General features: G+C 39.1%; 1 protein-coding gene across 1 annotated transcript; it reads left to right on the top strand.

Annotated features, from left to right (window-relative positions):
* Positions 1–408: 408 nt before the first annotated feature.
* Positions 409–20624, top strand: sec24b (SEC24 homolog B, COPII coat complex component). Its single transcript, XM_057851060.1, has 24 exons — positions 409–726; positions 1737–2327; positions 2903–3043; positions 3117–3227; positions 3813–3896; positions 3970–4109; positions 4185–4369; positions 4454–4556; positions 6312–6438; positions 6527–6636; positions 8768–8880; positions 9044–9162; positions 9444–9499; positions 9574–9780; positions 9860–9983; positions 10062–10220; positions 10290–10463; positions 12668–12778; positions 12863–13038; positions 13117–13254; positions 13333–13437; positions 15629–15721; positions 16041–16144; positions 17337–20624. The coding sequence occupies exons 1-24, from the start codon at positions 645–647 to the stop codon at positions 17446–17448; spliced, it is 3465 nt and encodes a 1154-aa protein (XP_057707043.1). The 5' UTR covers positions 409–644; the 3' UTR covers positions 17449–20624.
* The last annotated feature ends 2072 nt before the right edge of the window (positions 20625–22696 follow it).

The raw sequence follows: 22696 nt of genomic DNA, 5'->3' as shown, positions 1-22696 counted from the left end.
GTTATCGTCACTAATTTATAATATCTGACGATTCACCAACATGAAGAATATTGCACCCCCACGCATAGAAGGAGACGAAGTTGCTTCAATAAAAGTGTGAAATTTAAATTTGTTGGAATGCTCACTTTTTACAGGTGCCATCTTGGACATTGGTGTTGCATTCACTTACCGTTTCTGAGTACCGTTTACGAGGTTTCTACTAGTACTTTCTATTTTTTCCTCGAGCCCACAAAACCACAATAAAAAGTGTTATTTCTAATTATATCTGGGAGGTAAGAGTTATATTTTGGCGAATAATGTGGTGTTCTCAGTCGGATTTCCAGTTTCAGGGGGTGGCCCGGTGGCCCGTTCTCCCAATGGAAGCTTTAAATTCCGATTTAATCCAAACGCACCGAAAGGACCAGCGGGGGAAGGTGGAAGCTCGTCAACATCCTGTCCCCGAAACCTGCACTCTCAGCTCGGCCGCTGACCCAGCTCGAACCCGCCGGGTCTCCTTTGGCCATCTGCGGCCTCTCCACCAGGGGAACAAATTAAATTCTCTATACATAAAGCTCTGCACCGGGTGACACTCATGTGATTTATTTGGAAAAAAACATTAGAGATATTGATAATCCGGTTGCGTTTCTGAGAGGACCGCCGTAGTGATGTCGGCGCCGGTGAACGGCTACTTCGGCCCGGGTCAAGCACCAACGCCGAACGGTGGAGCTGCTCCCCCCCGTTTTAAAGGTAAAGCAGGCCGTATGATGCGATTAGCCAGCTCTCTGAGCTTTAGAATGCTCATGCTAATATGTCATGCGCTTCAGTTCCAACATTCATGTTATCATACGCCTACCATCAAAATAATAACGACAATTAGAAGGTAACTTCCATTTTTAGCATGTTGTACTTCAATATATAAAACATCCAGACGCATCGTTTGAATGTGAACTTGTCCAAGGATGATGCTAACATTAGCCTAGCATCGATGGGCGAACTGGTGATGGGGAACTTTGCGCCACATTAATAAATGCTTTATTGAACAATTTATCAGTAATAGAATGTTCTGTTCTGATCATTACTGTGTCGTAACATGTTTCATGTTGATGCTGTCATGTTTGTATTAACAGTGGTCTGTCCTGCTGAGCCAACAGCTGCTAATGAAGCCTGTTTGGAACTAAGATCATTAACATTAAAAATCTGCTTTGATTTTTCCATTTTGGATGAACCCAAAAAGTGTAAATTTCACAGTGAAATTTTTGTTTTGAGATAATCCAATATTTGTCTTTCGTTGTGGAGCTAAATAACACATTTACAAATTTGGAATAGAATCATTTAACAGTATTCCACTAATAACAAGTAGCTGTGTTTAAATTAAAAACAATAATAATTAATTAGTAAAAACGGCTTTGTTTCATAAGTAATGTTCAATGTTTTACAATAAAACAATATTGATTGGAATATTAAGGGTGTATATTGTTATTCATGGGGGGGGGGGGATCAGGATCGGCAAAAATCTAGATCGGCTGGTCGGGCTTTTCAAAAATATGTTATTGGCTGGAAAATTGTGATTTGTGCACCCTTGTAATTTTATGTTATGGTTGTAAACAACGCCACATAAACATTTAACTGAATCTTGATTCCCAGAAAATTGTGAATCCAACTTGAAATTGCAAAACCAGCCAGAAAAAAAATGGCAAATACATTTTTTGTCAAATTGTTCAACTCTAATTGAAATAATTTTCCTTTTTACTTTACAGGTCCAGTTCAGACATATACCTCCGGATATCCTGCAATAGGTTATTATGAAACCCAACCTCGGCTACAAAACTACTCCACCACCCCATCACACAAAGCCCCTGTCATGAACAGTGCCCACCATGTGAATAACTACTATCAGAATCACTGTCAAGTAGCACCCTTAGGCTCAGCACCACCTCCCCAGCAACGCACTCCTGCCGCACCTTCCACAGCACCACTTCCAAGCACCCCTTATGCCCAATTTCAGCAACAGCAACATCCGCCCACTGCCACTGCGGGAGCGTTTTATGGACAGACTTTATACCATCCTCCCGCTGCTCAATGCCAGCAGCAGCAGCCCACTTTGCTGCCTGCACCACCTAGCGGTCCGGAGACCCCTCTGTATCCTATCGTTTCCTACCCGTCTGCGGCAGGTACGAGCCAGTACGGCACGCTCGTGTCCAGCCAGACTGCTGCCGCGCTTAGAGCGACACAGTACAGCAATCAGCCAAGCGCTATGACACCAACAGCAGTAGCAGCCGTGCATCCCGGGTACAGCATGGCCGAGCCCAGTCCGATGGCGCCAGCTGTTAATGGCCAAGAAAGCTCAGGTTTGGGCTTTTTCTTAGCTCTTTTGGTTTTGAATCAGTGTAATATTTATTCAGTCAATTTTCAAGGTCATGCAAACTCATTCACTGCCATTGACAATGATAAACATCCAATTCATTTAAACTGGGAGGACTGGCTGTGAATGCTCATCTTTCGGTGCCAATTCCTTTTTGACTGGGAGGGGCAAATTCATTCATTCGCCCCTCCTAGTCAAAACGGATTGGACCTCTAGCACTGTCAATGGGCAGCCAATTATTTAGAATAAATGTGATTGAACAAACAGTATTTTTCCTCATTGTCACGAAAATATGAGTAGTTTGTTTAAAATGTTTTTTTTTTTTCAAATATTCTAAAATAACATTCAATTAATTTTAACAGTTAAAATAACTTTACATATTGATACTCAAAAAAATACAGTAAATAATTGTGCTTCCAAATTTAATCAAAATCAGTCAAACTCCGACATCGTCTCTGTTGTATAAAGCGTTTATTGATGAAAGAGGAGTGATTTAGTCTCCCTTCTTAATTTTCGACTAATGATTTTTAAAGGACCCCTTTCTTTTTGTCACGTTTGCAGTGGAAAACCAAACCCACAATCACTACAACCATCCAGCCTGTCCTCCATATAACTCCTATGGCAGCGGCGGTGTGAACGGAGAGCGAGTGCACTCAGGAACTCCCGCGACCTCCGTGCATTCCTCACCGGGCCATCATCAAGGTAAATAACAAAAATGACGAGAAATGTTCCCGATCACTAATGCTCGTCTTCCTCCTTTGCCTGTTTACAACAGGCAAACAGTACGGCTACATTACCAATAGCTCTGCTTCCGGTCCAAACGCAGAACCCTCGTCGTCAAGCTCGGAGGAGGAGGACGATGACGACGATGAGGATGAAGAAGCAGGTCTGGTTTTTTTTCTCTCTTGCATTTGAAAATGGTGTGTTTACTTTGGAGTTGCTACAAATGAATATTTTAATGGTCAGTTAAAGTGCCTACAACAGGATAAAAAAAGTCGTAAATAGCAGTATTATGTGAATTACAATCATATTTTGAGACTATTCGATTATATACAACAATTTGGCATAGCGCAAATGACGAGAAATTATATATCTTTTATATTAAATTATATATTATATATCCAAATATTGGATATATAAAACGATCGGTTCCACACACATCCAAGCGGTCCATTTCATTCAGGAGCATAAAACATAGCGTGAAATATGAAATAAACATGCTTTTTGGTGTCATACGGACTTTAAGGTCCCCGAGCCTTTTTTTTCCACATTGTTTTTTGAGGCCACCTACAAACCTCAGCAGTAGTGTTGCACAACAAAACATAATTAAGCCTTTTTTTGTCCTTTAAAAAAAATAATGAAACCCCTGGTCTAACATATTAGTCGACTATCAAAATAGTGAGAACATTTTGGAAACCTTTTGAATCTTTTTTCTCCTCTTTGAAATTCCATGTCCACGCTTCTGTTTCAGGCGGTGACACATCATCTTCCACTACTGGCAGTGCGTCACCATTGCCCAACAGTTATGATTCCCTTGAAGGAGGTCATTTTCCAGGTACATATAACCTCACAAACATACTTTTAAATTTTTTTTGCGACTATTAAGATTAATTTATGGCCTTGTGCAGAAACAATGCCACCTCCTGCCAATCTGACTAGTCCAGCGCCACCCTACGGTTACCCCGTCACGCCACGCCAAACCTTACTCACAGACCCGCTGGTTTCTCAGGACGCGCTTGGACCGACGAGCTACCAGCAGTACTCCCAAGTTGGGGTCCCGCCCTTGAGTAAAGTTGCTGATTTAACTTGTAAAAATTGCCCTGACTTCCTGGTTTGTGTTCAGCCATTCCCTAGCCTTTCCCAGCTCTCGGCCGCGCTGGGAGGGTTGAGCGGTGTCCCGGAGCTGGAGGTGGAAGCTCTCAGGCCTCTCAACCTGCTGCAGGAGAGGAACCTGCTCCCCCCGAGACCCCTGGAAGCCCCTGAACCCAACCTTAGTCAGGAACTGAGGAAGGTTAACTGCAGCCCACAGTATGTAAAGCCTTTTCACCACTACCGGTAGAAGAAAAAAAAAAAAAGGATGCAAATAAGTTTCCTGTTTTTTCCCTCGTACAGGACATTCCGGTGTACCCTGACCAGCATCCCTCAAACGCAGGTGCTACTTAACAGGGCCAGACTGCCTCTTGGCCTTCTTCTTCACCCTTTCAGAGATCTACAGGTGGGATGTGACTCATACATGTACACACTCGCAATTTGGAATTCAAGCTAGGGCTGTGTGATTTTTTTGTTTAAATAATTTTTAATAATAATTTTTTTTTTTTTTTTTAAATGGATATGATCGTGTGCACTTGCCATATTAAAATATATATACATACATATATATATATATATATATATATATATATATATATATATATATATATATATATATATATATATATATATATATATATATATATTATTATTATTATTATTATTAGGGCTGTCAAAATTATCGCTTTACCGCGCGGTAATTAATTTTTTAAATTAATCACGTTAAAATATTTGACGCAATTACCGCACAGGTCCCGCTGAGACAGTATTCTGCCTTTTGGTAAGTTTTACAGCAAGGTTTTTTGTGCTGTCTAACAGCGAACTCTTGTGGTCGCTTTGCGACATGGTTTATTGCTTTCTTGCCAGTTCATTATGGCTGCACGACGTCTCGGGCTGACGCCTACGTTGTAATGTTGTGCTTATATGATCCTTGGACAAGATTTTTCCGTAAGTATGGTTGTTGTAAAGAATGTACATATTATGTTAGTAAGCGAAATGTTATATTTTTTGTATGAGATGCTTTTTGTTTATGTTTAGTGAACCTGTATAGCGTGCGAAGCTAACGTTGTTGCTAATGCAATGCTTGTGTACTTTTTTTTTGTAGTTATACAACGGTCTAAAGAGGACAATGGTTTGAGGCCATTTTATTAATAAATCAGATGAAAAAGGAAGAAGTCTGATTATTAAGGCGTCGTTCACTAGCTGTCTAGCTTTGGAAAAAGTAGACGCTTCGGAGTGAGGACAGCATAGACAGATTTAAATGACAGTAGAGTGAAATGCCCACTACAGTCCTTATGTACCGTATGTTGAATGTATATATCCATCTTGTGTCTTATCTTTCCATTCCAACAATTTATTTTACAGAATATATATATATAATTTACAGAAAAATATGGCATATTTTATAGAAGGTTTGAATTGCGATTAATTACGATTAATTAATTTTTAAGCTGTAATTAACTCGATTAAAAATTTTAATCGTTTGACAGCCCTAATATATATACATATATATACTTTTTTTTTTTACAATAATATCACATATCAGCGATAAATTATAAGACAATTTATCGCCCAGCAAAATTTTGTATTAACACAGGTCTATATTGTGCACGAATATACCGAATACATTTCATTTTTCAAGCGACTCCAAGCTTAATGCTAATGTACACTGGCAGACGCTATTGTACAAAGACTACCAGTTTAAAAATAATAATGGAAAAACCAAGTGAAACTATGAAAAGAATCGTGATCAAACAATATGATAAATAATCAACAACTAATTCTATACCTGATTATTCGAGACATTGTTGACCTAAAAATTGTGCTAATCTTCTTTATTGAGCCTGGAAATATATTTTAAATATTCGTATTCATTGATTTATACTTTTTTAAAATATAAATATTTATTCAAATAAAATGTAAAGCCCAGACTAATATACCACCAAATAACTAAATATACAAGACAAATAGTCAGCTATTTACAAAAATAATTTGTGATTAACTCATTGCCTGCCATGTCAACGATAGCTGTCCAATTCATTCAAACTGAAAGGCTTGGCTGGGAATGCTAATCTTTCAGTGCCATTGACAGCAACCAATGGGTTAATCACTGGCAGCCAATGAATTCATACAGTATGTAAATAAAAACGTCTTTCCGCAGCAATTGCCAGTCATCACGTCCAACACTATTGTCCGCTGTCGCCACTGCCGCACCTACATTAACCCATTTGTTACCTTCCTGGACCAACGGCGCTGGAAATGTAACCTCTGCTATCGGGTCAACGATGGTACGAAAACCGCGACGAAATTGACCTAGTCGCAAATTTCCGGCATCTGTTGATCTTTTCTGTTTTGTTTTTTTCCCTTTTCTTTCAGTACCAGATGAGTTCATGTACAACCCAGTAACGAGGTCGTACGGCGAACCCCACAAGAGGCCAGAGGTCCAAAATGCCACTGTAGAATTTATCGCGTCCTCCGATTACATGGTGAGGACAATTTTGCAGCGTTGAGTGCATTAGTCCTGTAGGTGGCAGTCTTGGTTTGTATTTTTTAATGATAATACTGTGGACGAATTTGAAAACAAAATTTGCGAGTTAGATTTCAGTGCTGATCAAAACATGCTGATTAGCATGCTGATTCGAAAATTTGAACATAACTTTGTCAAAATAAGTTAAATAAGCATTGTAGTCGTGCATTTTTACACATTGACTGTAGTTAACCGATTGATGATTCTCTGATATTTAACTTTTTGGGGAGCTACCTGTATTGGTGTAGATTGTGGAAAATTATATTTAAGATGTGTATGAAATAGGGCTGCCACAATGAATTGGTTAATCTATGATCAAATTAACTGACGGGTATTGATAGCTTGTCAATTGATTGAAGATTATTAGAAAACTGTCCAATCCTCCTTTAGAGCCCCTTATTAGTAAAAATTCTCATATTTTTGAATGTTTTTTTTTTTTCTTATTTATTTATTTACTTTTTTTTTTTTACATTTAAAACGAGAAGAGCACTCAGAGCACGCCTTCTGCCCGAGCAACCAAATTCAAAGCATCTCCATATTTGTTGGTGTGAACTCCCTTTAAGTGTGAAACAAGTTGGCGTGAAATTCCTTTTCTGACCTCTGTGACCTTTGACCTCAATGCCCTCTTCTAGTTTATATTAGAAACACATTATGCAAGTTTTATAATAATCTCATTATTCGTTCATGAGTATCGCAAAACTGTTTTTCTGATCTCTGTGGCCTTTGACCTCATCACCCAGGATTTAATCACCGCTTCCGCTTCATATTACAAACATCCTGCATATTTGATAATAATCCCTTTAGTCATTTATTTTTATTTTTTTTTTGCCTTTAGTCATTTTTGAGTTATCTTGTAACAAACATACCAGCATACTGAACACGCCACGTTTAATAGCATGTGATTTATATACAGTGCTGCTCGAAAGTTTGTGAACCCCACAGCGATGGTCAGATTTTTTGTAAAAAAAACTAAAATAACCTTATTAAATGTTAAGTTATACCCAAATCCACAATACTGACATTCCAAATAATGGACTGAAACAAAAGAATTGTTATATTGTCATTCTTTATTTAACAAAAGTGGTTGATTTAAGAAAAACTCAGATATCATGTGTGCAAAAGTATGTGAACCCCTTCAGTTAATAGGATATTGCGCCTCCTTTTGCAGAGATTACCTCAACCAAACGGTTTCTGTAGTGACTAATCAGCCTCTCACATCTACTTTGGGGGATTTTTGCCCATTCTTCCTTGCAGAACGCAGTCAGTTGAGAGAGGTTTGATGGGCGTCTGGCATGAACTGCTCGCTTCAGGTCCCGCCACAGCATTTCAATGGGATTTAGGTCAGGACTTTGACTGGGCCAGTCCAGAACACGAATCTTCTTCTTTTTCAGCCATTCCTTGGTTGTATTGCTGGAATGCTTTGGATCATTATCATGTTGCATGATCCACCTTCTGCCAAGCTTTAACTTCAAAACAGATGGCGCCAGGTTATGTTCTAGGATTTGACAATATTCCTCAGAATTCATGATTCCCTGGACTATGTGGAGTTGTCCAGGTCCTGAGGATGAAAAGCAAGCCTAGATCTTGACATTCCCACCTCCATGCTTCACTGTTGGGAGAAGGTTCTTTTGGTGGTATGCAGTGTTGACTTTTCTCCAGACATGGCGGTTTTGGTTGTGACCAAACAGTTCAATTTTGCACCTACATCAGTTGATGAAAACTCTTTTTAATTTAGTCTCGACAACACAACTGTTAAAAAAACAAAAAAAAAAAACTACTGAATTGATTGATTAGGAAATCAGGTTGAAATAATAGAAAATTCCAAAATGTTGAGGGGGTTCACAAACTTTTGAGCAGCACTGTATATACATATATATATAAAGCTATCAAAATATTCCTTTCTGGCATCCCTAAAATAAAAATAAGATAACCTCTCGAATAAACGTAAATTATTTCAAACATCTTATTTCATGTGCAATTAGTAAACTTATCTTTTTGAAATCGCTCTTGTATTTAATGGTCATAGAGATTTGTTTCGGTTATTCTTAATTTGTGATTTAAGTATTCTAACAACGAATTTGTGTCAACAGTTGCGGCCCCCTCAGCCTGCCGTCTACCTATTCGTATTGGACGTTTCCCACAATGCCGTGGAAAGCGGGTACCTGAAATATTTCTGCCAGTTGCTCTTGGAGAACTTGGATAAGTACGTAATGATCGTATTTAAGTGCCATTGACGGAGATAAATGTGCCAATCCATTTGAAGTGTGAGGGATGGCAGCCATCGCCCTCTCAATTCAAATGGATTTGGACATCTACCGTCGTCAATGGCAGTGAGTGAGCAAAAGAGTGATCACGGTGTTCCTCAGGTTGCCTGGAGACTCTCGCACCAAGGTGGGATTTCTCACTTTCGACAGCAACGTGCACTTTTACAATCTCCAGGAGGGACTTTCGCGCCCACAAATGCTGGTGGTGACGGATATTGACGGTATTCATTTTCAAGTTGTTTACACATGTGATCTTACACCTTTGTAGTTAGTAGGTCTACCATAAACGTTGTTTTCTAAAGCAAGATGTGCGCAAATACCTCATTTGAATTCATTACAAAGATAATCATCTGCTTTCATCAAAGAATATAACAATCAGTGAATATTACTTGTCAATTAAGCAATCCATTGTAGCAGCCACTCCATAGACTAAACTATTCAGCAAACAATTGCAAGGCACATTTTCATCAGTGTCGCTGTATTCTAACTTTTTATACTGCAGATGTCTTCATACCATCTCACGATAGTCTAATGGTGAACTGGAAGGAGAGTAAAGAGGTAGGTCGGTGAAATTTGTAAGTGATATTTTCAGGGTGGGTTTATGTTATTTCCTCCTTCCCATCTCGATGTAGCTGATCAAGGACCTACTGACTTCGCTCCCTGCCACGTTCAACCAGAGCAGGGAGACGCACAGCGCTTTGGGGCCCGCCCTGCAGGCTGCCTTTAAGCTCATGTCGCCCACTGGAGGGCGCGTCAGCGTGTTTCAGAGTCAGCGGCCCACGCTGGGTGCCGGTTTGCTGCACTCCAGGGAGGATCCCAGTCAGCGCTCCAGTGCCAAGGTAAGGAATATTTATAGTATCACAACTTTTCTACATTCTACTGCATTGTAAAGTCTTTTATTTCCTCACATTTTTGTAGGGAGTGCAGCATCTAGGACCTGCAACAGACTTCTACAAAAAATTTGCACTGGATTGCTCAGGACAACAGATTGGTGTGGATCTTTTTCTTCTCAGCTCTCAGTATGCTGACCTCGCATCACTAGGTATGGCTCTCAACTTTCAGCTTTCTGCGAAACTAGGAAATGTATTCAGTGTTGTTGTCCTTCCGTTTTGATTACCAGCGTGTATCTCCAAGTACTCCGCTGGCAGCATCTTCTACTACCCCTCCTTTCATCACATCCACAACCCGACCCAGCTGGAAAAATTCCAGAAGGATCTTGAACGCTACCTCAGCAGGAAGCTGGGCTTCGAGGCGGTCATGAGAATACGATGCACTAAAGGTTTGTTTCCCCAAACATGACGCCCGCCGTGCGGTTTCAGTATTCCGACCAACTTTTTTATTTTTGTAGGTTTATCCATTCACACTTTCCACGGTAACTTCTTTGTGCGCTCCACTGACCTGCTGTCCCTCGCTAACGTCAACCCGGACTCTGCATTCGCCGTACAGATGTCCATCGACGACTCGCTAGTCGACTCTTCTCTGGCATGCTTTCAGGCAGCTCTGCTCTACACGTCCAGTAAAGGTAAGGGGGAAAAAATTGGTTGAGTTCAGTAATTAGCCATGACATTTTTAATTGATCAAATATTGTGGAAATACTGCCTTCTAGTGACAAACTCATTTAAATTCACGGCAGAAGGATGAGAATAGACACATTATTGGACGTTTATCATCGTTGATGGCACTGAAAAACTTGTTGATAAACCTGTTAACTTTATGGTAATATACAGTGGAAAACGGCAGTTAACATCATTGCATCATCCTCTTAACCCTGTGTGGAGGAAATTCCATAACCACATGTTTGTCATGTGACTTGTTTTACTTTACTACCTGAATGAATATGAAAAGAGATCATATTGTAGGTTAGGGAGGGCAAAGAACAGCAAACGTGTCTATATACAACAAATTGAACTATGACCTCCAGCTCGGTAAACATCTAATCAACCAAGAGACCTAAGAGCTTGTGATTACTTTAGCATATTTTTATATTGATTTGGCATGTGCGAGTATAAGATTCAGATGGTATAATAACCTTAAGCCAAAATTGCACAGTATCACGGTATTGCAATTACAGCTCTAAAATGTGTTACTTTGAGATATCTGGGTTTCAAAAAACAACTTCTTTTCCATTGAACAGGATTTTTATTTTTCAAAACATTTTAGCAAATGGACCATCAGTATAATATCAAGTAAAAACAAATTTTAAAAAATAACAAAACATTCTCAATTTAAATAAATGCAGACCTTTAGATGAGGCCGAAACCCACAGGTCAACATTATTACCATCAGAACAAAAATCATAATTAATAAAATTTTTAAAATGTATATATTTTCCATAAAAAGTATGTGTGTATGACTCGTATCATGTTTACATGATACACACACTTTCTTTCTCAACACAGACAGTTGCCAGAGAGAAAAAACACGTTTTACCACCGCTAGGCACACTAAACACGCTGGAGTTGACTTTCGTAGCGGGAGGGAAATGTTCATGACAGTATTTACGAAGCCTGAACGATATATGGTTTAAACATCGCCATCGCGATGTGCGCATGCGCAATAGTCCCATCGCAAGGACGTGCGATAGTTGTTGTTTTTTTTCCAGTCCACAAACCTTTGATTTGATTTGATAAACCTTGCGCTACTTTGCGGTTTTTCACTTATCGCGGCGGGTTCTGGTCCCTATTAACCGCGAAAAATGATGGAATACTGTACACTGTGGTCATGATGAGTCATCCAAAGTCTTTCCAAACAGCTATTCAAGTCATCTAGTAAAAATGTCTTTTTAAAAAATATATATTTTTGTTTTTTAATATCGCAATATAATATCACAATATATCGCAAACCCCCCAAAAATCTCACCAATAGTTTTTTTCAATATCGTTCCGGCCTAGCATTTACTAACCTTTAATTTTGTATAAACGCGAAATCATATTGGAGGTATTGCCTCCTCGGCAGCCACCCTCCACAAACATGTTTTACATGTCGATTGGCCCTCCTCCTCTAAGCCGCGGCCGTCTGTAACTTTTCTGTGGCCGAAGTATTCCCATACGAACGATTTCGTTTTCTTCGATGGGGGAAAAGTTCAGGAGTTTCACCTCCTCCAGCCATCGTGTAGCACAGCTGACTGACACTGAGGAACAACCGGTGGAGGAGGGTTGAGCATTTTTGGGACATAAAATATAGCTGATACCATAGAGACGGTATGACTGAATTTTTTTGCGGTTTTGAAACCTTCACGTTTTCAAACCACGGTATACCTTGAAACCGGTAATCGGCATATGTCTAATTCTGATGGCTAAATCCACTCCATTAAACATGTTTTAGAAAAATGGCTGGCCTGGAGATAAGGAATTGTTTACAGGTGTCCAGCAGCCGAAGGGTTAACTCTTAAAATAATGAATATTCACGCACAAACTCCTTGGGAAGCAATTTTAAATAGGAACTAGCACAGTAAACACAGGTTTATTTTCTTTATACGCTGCCACAGGTTCTATCTACAAAGCTTGAGCGGGACTTCTACATGTAGTCTTGTTACTCTCAATGCTTGTCCAGTAGCCAAGGGGGCCAGGGAAATTGGAAACAATTACAGTGCAGGGTGTCTTTTTTAACCCTGAAAAGCAGTTTATGTATTTGTTTTAATCTTTCATACCTCCTAAAAAGTAATTTTGAAACCTAGCAGCCCTACTATGTTCTAACCGATAGCGGTGTGTCTTCGTTACGCTACAGGGAAGAGGCGTATCCGTGTCCACACTCTTTGTCTGCCTGTGGTCAACCAGCTGAGCGACGTGTACGCCGGTGCTGACGTTCAGGCTATTACTTGCTTGCTGGCCAACATGGGTAATTCGGCAAAATTTGTAGTTCCACTTCTTGGCGCCTTCACTGGCTAATCTTTTTTTCTTTTTGCTGTTGTTTTTGCAAAAGCCATCGACCGCTCCATTTCATCCAGCCTATCTGATGCGAGGGACGCCTTGATAAATGCGGCTGTGGACTTTGTGAGCGCTTACAAGAGAAGCGTGTCCAACCTGCAGCAGTCTGGTCTCGTGGTTCCTGCTTCCATGCGCCTTTTTCTCCTTTACATCCTCGCTCTACTCAAACAGGTATGGCTGCCTTTTATGCTAACAACCTACTATTCATCTACTACTAACTGTATTAAAAAGTTGCCTTCTGTTTCTTAGAAAGCATTTTGCACAGGAACGGATATCCGACTGGACGAGCGTGTTTTCGCCATGTGTGAGTTCAAAACGCAGCCGCTGCAGCAGCTAATGCGTATGGCTCACCCTGATCTCTACCGCCTGGATAACATGTCGGACCAAGTCAGTTAAAGCGACAAAAAAGGAAGAGAAACAATGTAAGGTTATCGTCTAATCGCATTGACTGGGTTCGACCTTTAGGGGGCGCTCCACCTCAACGACACACTGGTACCGCAGCCTCCGCTCCTCCACCTGTCTGCAGAGAGGTTGAGTCTAAACGGCGCGTTCCTTATGGATTGCGGCAATGTACGTCTTCATCTTTTCTTCCTTTTCCATTGACGACAATAGACGTCCGATCCATTTAGACTGGGTTGGCTGGCAGCGATCGAATGCCCCATCATCATCAACGGCAGCCCATGAGTTGACAGACTTGAACGTAGAAAGTAAAAGACATTGAAATTCTGTCGTATTAGAGCCTCGTCCAAAATCTTGTTGCACAACCTACCGGTACTACTACTGGAGCGTGTTTTCGGCAGAAAAAAAATTCTTTGGTACTGTGTTTTTTTTGTAAAGATATTCTAAAAACATAAATAAATATAGAAAGAAAGGCACCTTAACCAACCCATGTCTTAAAGGGCTATACACATAAAACTGGTAGTTTTTATACCGTGGAGTTTACCATCGTATATTAGTCCAAAAAAGTCAACTGCTTGAGTACAATATTTCAGGGTTTGCCCCAGAAAACTTGGAAAGCCTGGTGGTAGAGCAGTCCACCAACAGCCTATCAGTTTTTGAGGAAAAAAAAATTCGTAGAAATACATTACTGGCCAAAAGTATTGGCACCCCTGCAATTCTTTCAGATAATGCTCAATTTCTCCCAGAAAATGATTGCAATTACAAATGCTTTGGTAGTAATTTCTTCATTTATTTTGCTTGCAATGAAAAAACAGAAGAGAATGGGGGCAAAAAATTCAATCATCATCATTTTACACAAAACTCGCTGGCCACTTTAGAAGTCTCCAGTGCTTTCTATCTAACCATTTTCTAGTGCTTTTTAAAGTGTGTTTTGGGTCATTGTCCTGCTGGAAGACCGATGACCTCTGAGGGAGACCCAGCTTTCTGACACTGGGCCCTACATTAAGCTGCAAAATTTGTTGGTAGTCTTCAGACTTCATAATGCCATGCACACGGTAAGGCAGTCCAGTGCCAGAGGAAGCAAAGCAACCCCAAAACATCAGGGAACCGCCGCCATGTTTGACTGTGGGGACCGTGTTCTTTTCTTTGAAGGATACCTTTTTTGTCCTGTAAACTCCCAATAAACTCTACTTTTGTCTCATCTGACCAGAGAACATTCTTCCAAAACGTTTTTGGCTTTCTCAGGTAAGTTTTGGCAAACTCTAGCCTGGCCTTTTTATGTCTCTGGGTCAGAAGTGGGGTCTTCCTGGGTATCGTACCATAGAGTCCCTTTTCATTTAGACGCCGACAGATAGTACGGGTTGACACTGTTGTACCCTCAGCCTGCAGCATAGCTTGAACTTGTTATGATATATATGTATTATATATGATGTTAGTCAAGGTTCTTTATCCACCATCTGCACGATGTTTCGTTAAAATCACTCATCAATTTTTCTTTTCCGTCCACATCAAGGGAGGTTAGCCACAGTGCCATGGGCTTTACTCTTATTGATGACGCTGCACACGGTAGACACAGGAACATTCAGGCCTTTGGAGAAGGACTTGTAGCCTTGAAATTGCCCATATTTCCTCACAATTTTGCTTCTGAAGTCCTCAGACAGTTCTTTGGTCTGCTTTTCTCCTTGCTCAATGTGGTACACACAAGGACACAGGTTGAGTCAAATTTAATCCATTTTAACTGGCTTCAAGTGTGATTTAGTTATTGCCACCGCCTGTTATGTGCCACAGGTAAGTAAGAGGTGCTGTTAATTACACAAATTAAAGAAGCATCACATGATTTTTCCAAGGGTGCCAATACTTTTGTGCAGGCCATTTTGGGAGTTGTGTGTAGAATGATAATGATTCTTTTTTTCCATTCTCTTTTTTGTGTTTTCATTGCAAACAAAATAAATGAAGCTATTACTACATAAGCATTTGTAATTGCAATCATTTTCTGGGAGAAACTGAGCCAATGCTTTTGGCCAGCACTGTAAAAATGTTAAGTCGATAGGGATTTTGAAAGTATGACTATTATGTGTCAGCATAAGCAATTCATTGTCAATACTTAAACCTACAGTCTTACAAAACTTCAAAGTCTTGCAATACTTATAAGTAATATACACGGGTGTTTCAGTGTAATGGCAGAGAGCTGAACGAGATCAATGTCGCCATTGCGCTTTCAGCCTTATCACCAGACGCGGTCAAAATATGTGGGCAAGAAAAGCCTGGTGGTCCACCAGGCTCATAAAAAACTAGAGGACATCCTATTTTCGTAATCTACATCATTTCTACAATTGACTGTAATTTCCTTGCATTTGTGCAGGTGTTTTATCTTTGGATTGGCAAACGCTGCGATGAGATGTTCATCAGAGATGTTCTGGACTACCCCAACTTTGCTTCTATCCCCCCTAACATGGTCAGTAAAGAGGCATATCACAGATTGGGGTAGTTTCACTAGAAGGTGCTTTTTAGTATTTAAAAAAAAAAAAAAAAAAAAAGCAACGTGCAGCAAATCAGACCTGCTGTTGCTGCTTTTTCCCCTCTAGAACGTTCCAGCCAACAGTGGCCGTCAGCATGTTTATCTCCTCTTTTGATGCCTCCCAGAACCACCTACATGCCAAACATTCCAAACTGGCTTTTTTTCTAGGCGCCACATTGTGCACTTGAATGCCACTGGGAGCAGCGAAAAGAGTGGTTTTGTTGTTGTTGTTGATTTTTATTGCTGTTTGTGGCAGAGTTGCATTCCTGAGCTGCAGACGCTGCTGTCGGAGAGGGTGCGAGCGTTCCTCGACTGGCTGCAGGACAACAGAGCTTTCCGCTCCATCATGCACGTCATCAAGTAAGCGCAAAAAAAAAAGGGATTTTATTGTGATGAAAAATGTTGACGTATGCAAGGGTTGCCACAAATTTAGCTAATATCTGAAGTTTATTTACTGTTCTATTACTCTAGGTATAACATTTGGGACCAAAATGATTCGCTGAGAAATGTTAGATAATGAGTATTATAAAATTATCATATTTTTCCAAAGTAAAAGTATATATTTGCAAATGTGATTTTAATTAATAACAAATATTTTTTATTTTCACAGAGAACTCATGAAAGCATAGAATGGTTACTGCTATTTTTTCAAAAATATTTTTTAAATGTATTTTTCCTTTTTTATTAATAATTTTTCTTTAAGCAATGAAATCTAAATAGAATCATAATAGTTTTTTTCCCCTTTAATTAAAAAATATTTTTAAACTAACAAAATAAATTTAAAATAAAAAAGAGGCTGTCAACTTTTTTTTTATTTAAAATATATATTTTTAAATCAACAAAATGAATTAAAAAATAAATAACAGAATACCACAATTTTTTCCCTTTTTTTAATTAAAATATATTTTTTAATCAAGAAAATATTTTTTTTCTAGTTTTTTTTCTTTTTCTTTGTTAAGATATGGTTTATTTATTGAAATATATATATATATATATTTTTTTTTTAATACTGTTTTTTCCTTTTTACTTAAAAAAATTAAATAAATGAGTAAAATAAATAAATAAATAAATCATGGAAAGATATTTATTTTAGAAATATTTACTATTTCCGAGCCCTGTGATTGGCTGGCAACCAATTCAGAGTGTACCCCGCCTACTGCCCATAGTTAGCTGGGATTGGCTCCAGCTCCCCCATGAGCCTCGTGAAGATAAGTGGCTCGGTCAATGAATGAATGAAATCACTATTTCAATTAATTTGATAATTGATGAGCTGCCGATTAATCGTGGCAGCCCTAATATAAATACTACACCCAGCACATATTTTTGTTATATGTATATCACAATCTCAGTGACCTCTTGCGGAATTGTTTCTCTGTGACGGATGGTCGCTTCCTCAAGGAGTCCACTGTATTGTTTGGGGCCGCCTCATTCTACTTCCTGAGCACCATTGTTTTCTCACTCAGCAGAGTTGTCGCCCCACACATGGCCATGATCAGTTGAATCCTGGATCCAGTTGTATTCTCAATTCGTGACTTTGTTTCTCCATCCTTAGGGACGACGCCTCGAGTAACGTGGCTTTCTTCCAGCACTTGGTGGAAGATCATTCAGAGTCGGGGTCCTCCTACAATGAGTTTTTGCGGCACATCCAGCAGCAGGTATCCTAGTAGCAGGCATATACAGAAGGGGGACAGAATGAAATATCATGAAGGAAGCCCTCCCGCCGCCCTGGTAGCTTCTCCTTGAAATGGGACTAGAAGGGAAACTTGAGCCACTATGATGCCACTTTGGTCGTAGCGCTGTCCTATTTTTTTTTTTCTTAAAAGATTTTACTCCTTGAAAACACTGAATATGGGGAAGCATTTCACTGGCGTACATTTTGAGGAATTATGTTGCTTTCAAGATGAACTGATGGGACGTTGAAGATTCCTCATTGACCAATTTTTTTTTTTTTTTTTTTTGCTTCCGCGGCACTAAATGTACCATCCTCTTTGTAACTACTGAAAAGAATCTTTTATGAGCGATAATTTATGAAACATCTTATTAAATAAAAAGAACAAACCCAACACTGACAGACTCTTAATTACGGTCATTTTCGACTACGGAGAGCTGGCATTACATTACGAATGGTCGCCATTACCTCATTTTTCCTGAGTCAATTTAATGGAATGTTCCACTTGATGGAAAACACCTCTGTTTGCAGTGAAGAGAGATCTGCCAAACTTAAATATCTATACTAGTATATGTATATTCTAGCATTTCTATTTTGAAATCTACTGAAATCAGGCCTTAGCAAAAGCAACATATAATATGATTTGAATCAGGGGTGACAAACTGGTGGCCTGGGGGCCAGATCCGGCCCATCGCATCAGTTGTGTGTGGCCCGCGGAAGTCAATAACATACTGTTTGTTTTTCGCTAAAATAAAATTTATGTTAAATTTTTGTGGTCAAAAAATCGGTGACTATTTACTGTTTTTCACCATTCATTCAAATATGAACTTTGTTAATTCGCTACCAACCATCACACTTTAAATAGATCGGATGTCTGTCGACGTCAATTGCAGCCAAAGAGTTCATAAATATACATAAAACATTGGAGGGATTCAAAAGAAGTAGTATTGAGTTAAAATATATACGTATAGAAAATTACATTTAAAAAATGCATCTAAAATGTGAAAATCCTCAAAAAATAATGTTTTTTTCTTCATATACATTGGTATTACCCCAATGCTTTTTGATGTATACATGTTAAATGTAAATGCAAGCATCACGGGGACATAAATTATTACAACAATTGCTCATTTATGTAAAAAAAAAAAAAAAAAAAAAAAAAAAAAGAACGTTATAATCCACGATATCAACAAATCTTATTAGAATTCAGTGACCAGTTAAGCAAATTGAAGTCATTGGCTGCCATTGACGGCAATAATAGTCCAACCAATTTTGACAAAACTGAACAAAAAGTCTTCACTTCGGTTTTCTATGTTGCTATGTTGTATCATGTTCTATTTGCTAACAAGCGTGACTCGTCCACGGCCTGGAGAAAATATGTAGTTTTGTACTATGAACTCATGGTTTTAAGAGCTGCCAACCATTTTAAAATAATACAAAATGACAGAAAAAAGGGTGTGCAACTCCATCTGGAAATGCGTCGGAAAATTGGTGTAAATCTCCAACCTGGCCTCTACTTTGCGTGCTTCTCACCTCCAAATCTGATTTGTTCTGGTTTTCGCCGGCAGTATTATTGTTTGCAGCCCACGGAGCTGTCAACCATATTTAACGTCCTGTCCTACACATGCCAGGAAATGATGTTTGAAGTATGTGTATGTATCTTTTACAGTTAAACATCCATAACGTAGGTGTGGATGATTTTATGACGGAGATCGTAGGTGACATATTTAATCGATCAAGCATGGTGGAAATTCATCCTGTCTAGTTTGGTGGATAGTAAAAAGACTCAAAAATAGTCCAACAATAATGTTTTTCTTGCTGTTTATGACACTCCAAGTTAAGATGATGTCTAAACCCAAGCCTGCATAACAAAGAAAATGACACACTGGCCTACTGTTTCGTAAAATACAAATCATACTTCCCATTCCTTTGTTGCTGAAAACCCGGTAACAGAATACGAGTATACATTGCAGGAGTGCTTTCTGAGCCGTAAGGATGGATTTACAGCAGCCGAAAAGCACGATTGTACTGAAAGCACACAACTACTGGATCGGATCGGATCTTGTGACCAAAACCGATACTGTCCAATTCTCCAAAAACAGCCATAACGGGTAGCGATATTGATACTGAGTACAGTGTTACCTCGACATACGATCACTTCGACATCCGACGTAAAATTCGACCCGCCATTTGTTTCTACATCCGGCGACATGCTTGAAATGCGATGATTTGTGACAGCACCGCAGACGGACACGCGGTGGATTTTCTTGTGTGAGAAAACAACACGGGTTCCAAGAAGGTTAGTGCAGGTGGTGAAAAAAAGGTGACGCTTACCATTGAAATGAAGATGGAAATGATTGAAAAATATGAGCGTGGTGTGCGCATTCGTGAACTGGCTCGACAATACGGCTGTAGAACGTCTACGAGCTCGACGGTCCTCATCAGACTTCCGTTCGCCAGTCTTTATAAGTTCAGGTGACAATTATTATTGTGGTAACATCGCGAAAGAAATCACCATCTTTCAGAACTTGTGCAACACAACACACCTACTGTCCGCCGCAGTTGACGCAAACAACAAAACATTAAAAGAGAAAGTAAAATCTCTACCGCACCTTTCTCTCTCTGTTTTATTATTCCGATTTGTATTTATATTTTATTTGTTTTGCCTTTTGTAATTACCATGTATAAAAGTACCAGCAGTATTTATTAAGGATTTAGTGAAGGTTTTCAGGCTGTGGAACAAATTAATGGAATTATGATGTATTCTCATGGGAAAATCCTGCTCAACGTACGACCATTTCGACTAACAAACAAGGTCCTGGAACGAATTAACTTTGTATGAAAACTTACCACTGTATTTTTGTTTGTTAAAACTGTTTTTCAAGACAGTGGCATTTGTAAGACTAATTATTGTCATACAGTATTTTAAAAATTATAATAATAACACATAGGATTTATAACATGAGTCCTGTCAACTTAACTCATTGGCTGCTGATGACGGCGATAGACGCCCTATCAATTTGAAGTGGGAGACCTGTAAGCGAGATGTTTATTTGTTGCTACCCTCCCATAATCAAATGGATTGGAACATCAATTAGTGACAAACTAATTTTAAATTCCCAGCAAAAGGATTGAAAACTGGATTTTTAAAATTTATTTTTCCAAAAACATAGTGGGCCTCCGAGGTGGATATCTCTACGACCAGGTTTCGTAAATTTGTATATCATACCTTCAAGACAAAAAAAAAAAAAAAAAAAAAAAAAAAAAAAAGAATTATTAAAATTACAACATTAAAAAAAATTGATCTTTATTTTTGAAAGTTTTTTTTTTAAATATATATTTTTTAAAAATATATATTTTAGGATTTTCGCATTTCTAGCTGTATTTTTTAATTTAGTTTTCTGTATTAGTATTTTTTTCCTACCAATTCTTTTGGTACTTTTGTTAAATGTAAATTTTGGCTAAGATTAAGGTTAAGAAAAAATTGTAAAATACTCTAGACTGGACGATAACGCTGTCCAATTTCCACAAAATATTATTTCTCCTAACGCTAATATTTTCAATAATGCTCAAAGACATTCGGACAGGGTAATTCGTGGCAAACGATGAAGCAAAACAAAGGAAAAAATGCGATTGAAGCAGAACAGTGTTGAGTTTGGCGCACGTCGCTTGTTTCTTTAAGATTAAGCTTGCGTAACACAGAGTCTAAATTGAGAACAGGAGGAACTTATGTGCTCACCCTCCATATTGTTCATCAGGTTTACGCTCAAGACTGCCGTGTTCACGTGAAATACAGAGAGATTATGTTGAAATCCATGGGTCGGCTAGGAAAGAGTTGCGCAAATCGTACTTGATTACTTTAGAACAGTACTTTTGGCACCATTTTGGGAGCTTTTACTTTGTTTTTAACCTTTTATAGGGTACTCGGTTTACTCATTAACTGCTATTAATGGTGCTATGTGTCCAATTTATTTGAAATTAACTGGGGTTTGTAAGTATGTGTACCCCTGAGAAAATCACGATCAAACGCACCACAATAATCATGACACTCAAACAGTTATCAGTCAACCTTAAAAAAGTCCACCTTTACTCATGAGTAACCACCAACCCACCACCCGTTTGAGCTCTTTATTGTCACCTGTGCACCCCACAGTCAGTCATAATCTAACTGCTACCAGGGGTAAGACCAGAGAGCTTTCGAAAAACACCAGAGAAAAAAATTGTTTAGCTCCACAAAGCTGGAAAAGGCTATGGGACAATTGAAAAGCAGCTTGGTGAGAATAAATCAACAGTTGCAGCAATTGTTAGAAAATGGAAAAGGCTAAACATGACTGATAATCTACCACGGACTTGGGCTTCATGTAATGGGTCATGGGAGAAAGTCATGAGGTCAGATGAGACCAAAGTAGAACTTTTTTGGTGCAAACTTTACTTGTCGTGTGTGGTGGAAAAAGAAGGGTGAGTACAATCCTAAACAAGAACACCATCCCCACTGCGAAGTATGGGGGTGGAAACCTCATGCCTTGGGGCTGCTTTTCGGCAAAGGGGACAGGACGACTACTGTTTCAAGCAGAGGACCAAGGGTGAAATGTATTGTTAGATTTTGAGCCACAACCTCCCTTCCTCAGTCAGAGACTTGAAGATGAGTCATAGTTGGATCTTCCAACATGACAATGATCCAAAGCACACAGCCAAGTTGACCAAGGAGTGGCTGCATAAAAAGCATATCAAGGTTCAGGAGTGGCTTGCCAGTCTCCAGACCTCAATCCAATAGAAAATCTTTGGATGGAGCTGAAACTTTGCGTTTCTCAACAACAGCCCCGAAACCTGAAAGATTTGTGTTGAGGAATGGGCCAAAATGCCTGTTTTCATGTGTGAAAACCTGGTGAAGAACTACAGAGAGTGTCAGACCGCTCTAATTGCAAACAAAAGCTTCTGCACAAAATATTATTACTGATTTTCTCAGGGGTACAAATACTTATGAACCCCAGTAAATTAAAAATAAATGATTGAAAATCATACAATGTGAGTTCCGGATTTACTTTTTTAGATTATGTCTCGATAAGTGGAAATGTATCGGAAATTTCAGACCTCTACCTATTTTCTAAGTGGGTGAAATTGCAAAATCACAAGGGTTGCAAATACTTCTGCTCCTCGCTGTATATATATATTCCATTCAAAATGGAACAGATGTCTATCACCTTCAACAGAAGCCAGTGAGTTAAATAAATGTATTACAACCC

The sequence above is a fragment of the Corythoichthys intestinalis genome, chromosome 11 (assembly GCF_030265065.1).
Source record: "Corythoichthys intestinalis isolate RoL2023-P3 chromosome 11, ASM3026506v1, whole genome shotgun sequence".
In the NCBI taxonomy this organism is placed as follows: Eukaryota; Metazoa; Chordata; class Actinopteri; order Syngnathiformes; family Syngnathidae; genus Corythoichthys; species Corythoichthys intestinalis.
The sequence above is the reverse complement of the archived record's forward strand: the minus strand, read 5'-3'. Positions and strand labels throughout refer to the sequence as shown.

Coding starts and splice junctions, on each gene's coding strand:
- sec24b (XM_057851060.1), top strand. CDS start 645: ATGTCGGCGCCGGTGAACGGCTACTTCGGCCCGGGTCAAGCACCAACG. Junction 8,881..9,043: donor CTCTTGGAGAACTTGGATAA/GTACGTAATGAT, acceptor GGTGTTCCTCAG/GTTGCCTGGAGACTCTCGCA. Junction 16,145..17,336: donor TCCATCATGCACGTCATCAA/GTAAGCGCAAAA, acceptor CTCCATCCTTAG/GGACGACGCCTCGAGTAACG.